General features: G+C 50.1%; 1 protein-coding gene across 1 annotated transcript; it reads right to left on the reverse strand.

The window, feature by feature from the left end:
- Positions 1–1,617: 1,617 nt before the first annotated feature.
- RAB5C (RAB5C, member RAS oncogene family) lies at positions 1,618–5,468 on the reverse strand. The gene is made up of 5 exons (XM_007942149.2): positions 5,236–5,468; positions 3,603–3,754; positions 3,208–3,330; positions 2,222–2,315; positions 1,618–1,733 (listed from the first exon to the last, which is right to left on the reverse strand). Exons 1-5 carry the CDS (start codon positions 5,399–5,401, stop codon positions 1,618–1,620), a joined length of 651 nt encoding a protein of 216 aa, XP_007940340.1. The 5' UTR covers positions 5,402–5,468.
- Positions 5,469–7,250: the final 1,782 nt, after the last annotated feature.

Below are 7,250 nucleotides of genomic sequence, written 5' to 3' on the forward strand. Positions count from 1 at the left end.
CAGCAACCTTGACGTCTGGGGTCTTTTCTGGGACTTGGGGTCAGAGGTAGAGGAACAGGAGGAAGAGGAGGGCAGGCACCTCGAGGTGGAGGTCCACCTGTGGCTGTTAGCAGGAAGGGAATGTTGCCCTACTTAGCTCATCTCACTGCTAGGCCACAGCCCCCAGCCCTTGGCAGCCCACCTCTGGGTCCAGCAGGGAGCAGCAGAGGACCTGGAGACTTAAGCTTCATCTGGCTCCAGAACCAGAAGGGGGCCCTGGGAGGCCGGGGACAGGATTGCTTGGCCCTGGTGTGTGTGTATGGGGTGGCAGTGGTGGTGCTATGAGGAGAGAGGCAGTGAGGAAAGCCAGGCACTGCAGCCTTGGCCTTATGACCAGCCCCAGGTTCTCCAGGTGATCGATGTTCCCCTTCAGGTAAGAGGGTGAGAGGACCAAGTCCCATACAGGCCTGGTACAGACTAATCAAAAAATCCCAAAGACGTCACTTCGGATGGTTTAGAAGCCAACAATCTTCAAATACAGAGTGTACATCACCCCCATGTACTCTGCAGGGTGGGAGAGGCCAATGAAGAACCCTTCAAACTTGGTGAGATTCAGCCCCAAGTCCGTCTGACCCCACCCCCACCCCATAAGCGCCACTAATCCTAAAGGCCTCTTTCTCTTGGTTACCAAGACCACCAGCATCCCCTCACATAGGGAAAAAAAAAAAAAAATCTTTTTTTTTTTTTTTTTTAAACAAGGTTCAGTGGTTCGTTTTAAATGAACATCAAGAAAACTAGAGAGGGCATGGTCTGATAAACTCTGCCAGAGAAAGACAAGGTAGACGAGAGCGAGGTCTATCGGCTGACTATATTGACAAGATACTGATTGGTTACATGTTGAAGAAAACATACAATACAAAATACAGAAAAAGTTGGTTCCATCCCTCCCCCACTCCCCCCCTTACCCACCCACCCCCAAATACTCATCATCGATTTGGTCAGAACAGGGCTCAGAGCCAGAGGTCAGGGTGACCAAGGGGGTGGGGGTGGGCAGTGGGTTCGTGGCTGTCACAATAATGTGATAAGTAATTGTAGTAACTTTGTTTCTCTCCCAGCTGGGGGGTGGGGGTGCAGCGGCCTCATGACAGCCGCTGAGGGAAGCTTGCTCTCCTCCTCTGGCCTCCAGGGCCTTCCCGCCACCCAAAGAAGTCAAGTCGCTCCAAACAAGGTGGGGATGTGGATGCTCCTGCTGAGTCTGCTATTCAGCAAGAAGGGAAGGAAGGGTAACTGCTCCAGCCCCTGCCCCCAGGGTCAAGGGTGGGGACTACAGGAGCACGTGGCTACTACCAGCAAGGGAAAAGTAGGGGAGCAGTAGAAAGGGAAGGAAGTGGGAAGAGCAGATCATATATATTAAAAAAAGTGACTTAAGACTTAAAATTGAATTAGTATTTGTACAGAAAGGTGCAGGTGGAATAACTCACTCCGGCCTATGATCAAAATTATATGGAGAAATCATGGAGGACCCCTCCCTCTGCCCCCCCAGCGGTAGCCTGGTCGTTAAGTGCGATTGGTTAGAGTGGATTCCAGTCGGGTCTTTCAGGCGGAGGAGGTGGGGGCAGTGGGCAGGCAAGGGGGGGCTCAGTTGCTGCAGCACTGGCTCCGGCTGGCTGGGTTGTTCTCCTGGAGGTCCACACCTCGGTTCCGGCCCGGCACGCCAGCAGCATTCTGGGGCTCATTCTTGGGGAGCTTCTTAGCTGTTTGGGAGAGAAGGAGTAAAAAATGCATTTGATGGGAGACACCCAATATTCTCTCCTAATTCCATCTGAGTAGAATCTGGCCTTCACCATTCAGTCAGTGCTAACTCACACACTGAAGGCTTCTACATGCCATTATGTTCTGAGTGTTTTGGAAAACTGAGGCAAAGAGAGATTAAATAACCTGCCCAAGGCCACAGAGCTAATAAGTGACAGAGCTAGGATCTGAGCCCTAGGGAGGATGAATCCAGAGCCCAGGTGCTAAAAAAAGTTCTAAGAAGCAGGTAGGGGGCTGGTGAAGGCAGTCTCTGAAATGGGCAGCAAGTTAAAGTGTGAAGGAGTAAGAGAAAAGTTGGAACGTTGGCCCAGGCTTTAGAAAACTCTGGGGTGAACGATATACATCAGGGATTCAGATGAAGGAGAAGACAACACTATTTTATCAGAACATCAGAGCAGTGCAGGAGTCCCCTTGGTGCAAGGCAGCTTACCTATTGCCATGAAAATCTCATTCACGTTCATCGCAGTCTTTGCTGACGTCTCCATGAACAGTAAACTGTTGTCATCTGCATAGGCTTGTGCTTCCTGGTTCGGACGGAGGTGAGAGAGGGAGTAGGAGGGAAATGTCGGCAGTTGGCAGAGGATGGGGCCCAAGATAAAAACCATCCCTGGTCACAATGCCTTATCCACAATAGAGACAGGCTGCACCAGTCCAGGCCCATCAGGCTCAAGGCGTTCCTGCTCTGCCTTCTCCTGAGACATCTGCCCCACTCCCCCGGCCCCCGTCAGTTTAGCACCTCTCAGCACACACACCAGCAGATGTCTTCCTCAGAAGTTTTCTTAGGTCCATTCTGCCTTCATGTTCTTAAAATAACTAGGCTTGGAACAATTCTCAAAAGTTCCTCTACAAAGACACTTGCACACCTGGACAAAGGATGTGGATGGTGACTGCAGCACTGTTCTAGCCTGTTGCCTTCACAAACAACCTAGAGGTCTATCCACAAAGGGGCTGGTAAAAAATAAACCGTGCTAATGCACAGCAGCACCCTCCCAACTGTGTAAAGAAAGGAACTCATACGCACACGCCTATTTCTGGAAAGATAAGAAACTGTGGGGAACCTGGGGGAAGGGAGTCTGAATTTCTAAGGTTAGAAGAGACTTCGATTTCATTTCACACACCCTCTTGTATTACATAAAAAATAATTACTTTCGATGTAATTTAAAAGTCAATTTATAAGAAAAAAATTAACCTAAGCTTACACTACACATATGTATCCCTCTCCTCCTGAAGAAAAAGAACAAGGAGAGAGGTAGATGGCACTTCCTCTTAGGCCTGTGCCTGAGCTCTGGGAGGAATAGAAGATTAATGCTTCCTTGCCGCCTCCCAGCACGGCCCTTCCTGAAGCCGCTGACAGCCTGGAGGCAGCCAAGCGGAGCTGGTGTACTCCTGCCCTCCAGGTCCTGTCCGTCTCCCCACCTGGAACTCCACGGCTCTCTTGCTGGCCAGGTCCGCCTTGTTGCCTGCGAGCGCAATGACAATGTTGGGGCTGGCCTGCCTCTGTAACTCCTTCACCCAGTTCTTGGCCTGTGCAAATGTATCCTGGGGAGATAGGACCACAATGTCAAGGGGATGGGAGAGGCATTCTGCCCAGGTCACTCACCAGACAAACTTGAGATGTCACAGTCAAGATGTCTAAGACATCCACACCTTAAAGATCTGACCAGATGCCCCCAAACAACAGACAAGGCCTGGGCACACACCACCCCAGGAACAGAGGAGCTCAGGGGTCTGAAGCAGGGGCCTTGATAACTAGATTGCTGGGGCTTCAAGAAGATGAACAACAGGGAAAGAAGTTAAGAAAAATTGTTTACTGTGTTAGTGATGTCATAGACCACGATGGCGGCCTGGGCCCCCCGATAGTACATGGGGGCCAGGCTGTGATACCGCTCCTGTCCAGCTGTGTCCCAGATCTCAAACTTGACTGTTGTGTCGTCCAAGCAGACAGTTTGTGTGAGGAAGGCCGCTGTAACAAAGAAGGTGGTGTCAGCAGGCAAGAACGGGTTAGAGACACCACCACCACACATGTCCAACAGTTGCACCCTGGCACTGGCACTTAGCTGCCCGCTGCCAAGATGGGCACAGAGAAGTCCCAGCCGAGCAGTGAACACAGGCCCAAGCAGGGGAGGTGGAATTTGTGTGTGTGTCTGGGGTAGGGCGTGTACAAGCTTCCTCGACTCAGCCTGGGGAAGGGAGCAAAGGGATGCATGCCTATTTGCATTTGAACCATTTCAGGACCACTCTCTGAGGTAGGCAGCAGTGAGGGGCAGGAGCAGAAAAGGCCAGGGCACCTGATTCCAATCACAGAAGGGTGCCTGTCCACCGCCTGTCCTCCTCCCCTGCTCTCCCCAAAGAGCACAGACCAGCTGGAAAGCTCCCCAGTTTCCCAGTATGCTCCTGCCCAGGGGTGTTGCTGACCTCTGGCTTCTAAAGGACACTTACAGGCTCAGCTGTGCTGGGAAAAGCCCAGAAGTACGTATTGTTCCACTGCCAGGCAGAGGCTGAGTGGCCAGTTTCCCACCTGTCTGTCACCTCCAGGCACTCTGGCTAGCTACCACCCCCAGCTTTGAATCAGACCTATTCTTGCATAGCTATGCTATGGCTTTATCTTCAGGGGACACAATGACCCTATCTTTGGCCTAAGGAGAACATGGAACACTTGTACAAATGCTTCAAAGGAGGGTCCCAGGGCTGGCACAGACCTGTGGGGGCCCCTTTGCCCCTGGACCCAGCAGAGGGTTCTAGGACAGCTCTGTGTAGCCCGCTCTTCTGGTCTCCCCTCCCCCTCACCGAGGGCCCTCACTTCCCCCTCTCCAGCTCCTGACTCGAGTGCTGAGGAGGCAGTGGGAAGACTGCTGACACGGCCCGTTTTGTTTCAGCTGCCTGGAAACCTCCTACCAACCAAGAGGGTAGAGAAAGGATGACTCGAGCCTAAAGACGGCCCCGGCCCCAGTTACCAGAGCAAGAGGCTGAGTCCAGATCCTCACCCCCTAAATGCTGACCACTGGGAAATCAATCACATGGGAAAGAGAGGATAAAAGTCAGCTTCAGAAACACCAGCCTCCTCTACCAGCCACAACTCCACAGGCCATTTCTCTATTCTGTAATGCAGGGAGAGGGCGGGGTAGATGGACTGCTGGTTAGAGCAGGAAGGGCCCACAGAGATCCACACTCAGCCTCTCCCTTCCCAGCGAGGGGAGAGGTCCTGGCCAAGGTCACACAAATAATAAAGAGGCAGAGCAGGACAAAAGCCTGTTTTCAACTCTGAGCTGATTCTCACTAGCAGTGCTTCTCGATACTCTCTCACATGGAACTGCTGGCTTCGATTCCAGCACTCCACATGGGGTGGTGGTGCCGCTGTCCTGGGCAGGAGGCGTCCCCTTCCCACAATGCCAGGCCATCCCTTGGCTTCTCTGAGGCCGCCCCCACTCCCTTGTGGACGCTCACCTCCAATTGTGCTCTCCTGGTACTCGTGGAATTGCCCCTTGACAAAGCGGAGGACGAGGCTGGATTTGCCCACTGCAGACTCCCCCAGCAGGACCAGTTTAAATTGGCAGATCTTGTTCCCAGAGGCTGGTCCATTGGGTCGTGCTGCACCTCCCCGACCCGCCATGGCCCGTCCTGCTGTTGTGGTACCAGTGAGCGCGGGGGCGGGGGGACGGTGCTACTTGCAAAGAGGCACTTAGTAGGAAGGGGGTGTCCAACTGCAAGGGAGAAATGAGAAGTACTGGGTGAGTTCAGAACTGTGGCACAGTAAGTCCCTTTTAAATCACAGGCCTTCTTTCCCAATGACCTGCCTGCCAGCCTGCCTCCTCCCTCAAACCAGCTCCTTGCCACTCACCCACCCTGCCTTAGGAGTTAGGCAGAGACCCTGACCTAGACTGTTTAATACTTCTATTTGCTCTACAACCACCTGAGTAGTAAAGAGAAAGCTAGTCAATGAAGATGGAGGAATAGGCAGACAAACAACACAGACCATCCGCAACAAAGAAATGAAAAACTAATTGAAAGAGATACAGAAGATAATCCTGGAGCCCTGAGCTTTGAAAGGAACTATACAGAAGTAGATTAGGCACCAACTAGTGGAAAAACCTGAACAAAAACAGTGAGTACAGAGACAGCTGGAGCTGCGCACTGTCAGCTACTCTGATGGGACCAACAGCCTGAATATTTCCAAGTGGTGTTGGACCTGAGAATTGACCTAAAAATCAGCCCTGGTCACCAAGGGCTGCAGGGATGACTGTATTGGTGGACTGTGACTGGAAGGGAAACAGCAAGGAGGGAGACTACCTGAGCTGTGGACTTTCTGCTGTCCGGAGGGCACAGCCATTTTGATTGTTTACAAGTGGTGTACATTTTGGATATTTAAAGTCACTGAGGACACAGCCATTTTGAATCTTCATAAGTGGCAACCATTTTGGATTTTAAAGTGATAGCATTCTCATCGTATTCCAGGGACCTAAGTATAGGCTCTGATAGCATAGTGCCTAAGGCACTTGACTGCTAACCAGAAGGCTGGTGGTTCAAACCCACCAGCCACTCCTTGGAAGGAAGGTTGGGCAATCTACATCCGTAGTGATACCATCTCAGAAACCTAAGGAGGGGTCGCTATGAGTTGGGTCCGACTTGATGGCAAACAACAACAACAACAAGAATAGGCTGTTTGCCAAAGTTGGCAAGGACATCCGAGAGGCTGACAAGAGGAAAGGAGACAAGTGGTGCATGTATAAATGCTGTCAACTAGTGAATAGAGGAGCACAGTGCTCTGCTTGCATAGATAACATACAAAGGAAACAAAAATCAAGAGCAAGTCGAGCAAGTCACTCCAATGTACAATCACTAATTAAATATACACACAAAAACGTCACAATGCCTCGGAGACAACAGAGCATTGCAGTCCACACAAAGAAGCAAGATAAAGCAGGAGAAACAAGGAACCAGGATACAGACCCAAAACACAATTCTGAGGAAGATGCAGCATTGGAATTCCCTGATAAGGAATTTAAAAGAATTATATTTAGCTATCTTCGACGAATTGAGAGGCAGATCAAGGAAAACACAGAGAAAACCCAAGAACAATTTTGAAAGACAATACAAGAACAAAATGACAAAATAAATGAAAAATTAGAAATGATTCAAAATCTACACACAGAAATCCAGATGATTAATACTAAATTTTCAGAAATAGATAAGACATTGAATGGGCAAAGGAGCAGAATTGAATCAATAGAAGACAGAATTAGTGAGATTGAAAGCAAATACCTGAATACTTCTTTGGAAAGGGATCAATCAGAAAAAAGATCAAAACAAAATGAACAAAGCCTAAGGTCCATGTGGGATACCATCAAAAGGAATAACCTACATGTAATCAGAATTCCAGAACAGGAAGAGACAAATAAAACCACAGAGAAAACTATTGAAGATTTGTTGGAAGAGAATTTTCCTGGTATGATGAAAGATGA

The sequence above is a fragment of the Orycteropus afer genome, unplaced genomic scaffold (genome assembly GCF_000298275.1).
Source record: "Orycteropus afer afer isolate SDZICR_OR568_19922 unplaced genomic scaffold, OryAfe1.0 scaffold00085, whole genome shotgun sequence".
Taxonomy (NCBI): domain Eukaryota; kingdom Metazoa; phylum Chordata; class Mammalia; order Tubulidentata; family Orycteropodidae; genus Orycteropus; species Orycteropus afer.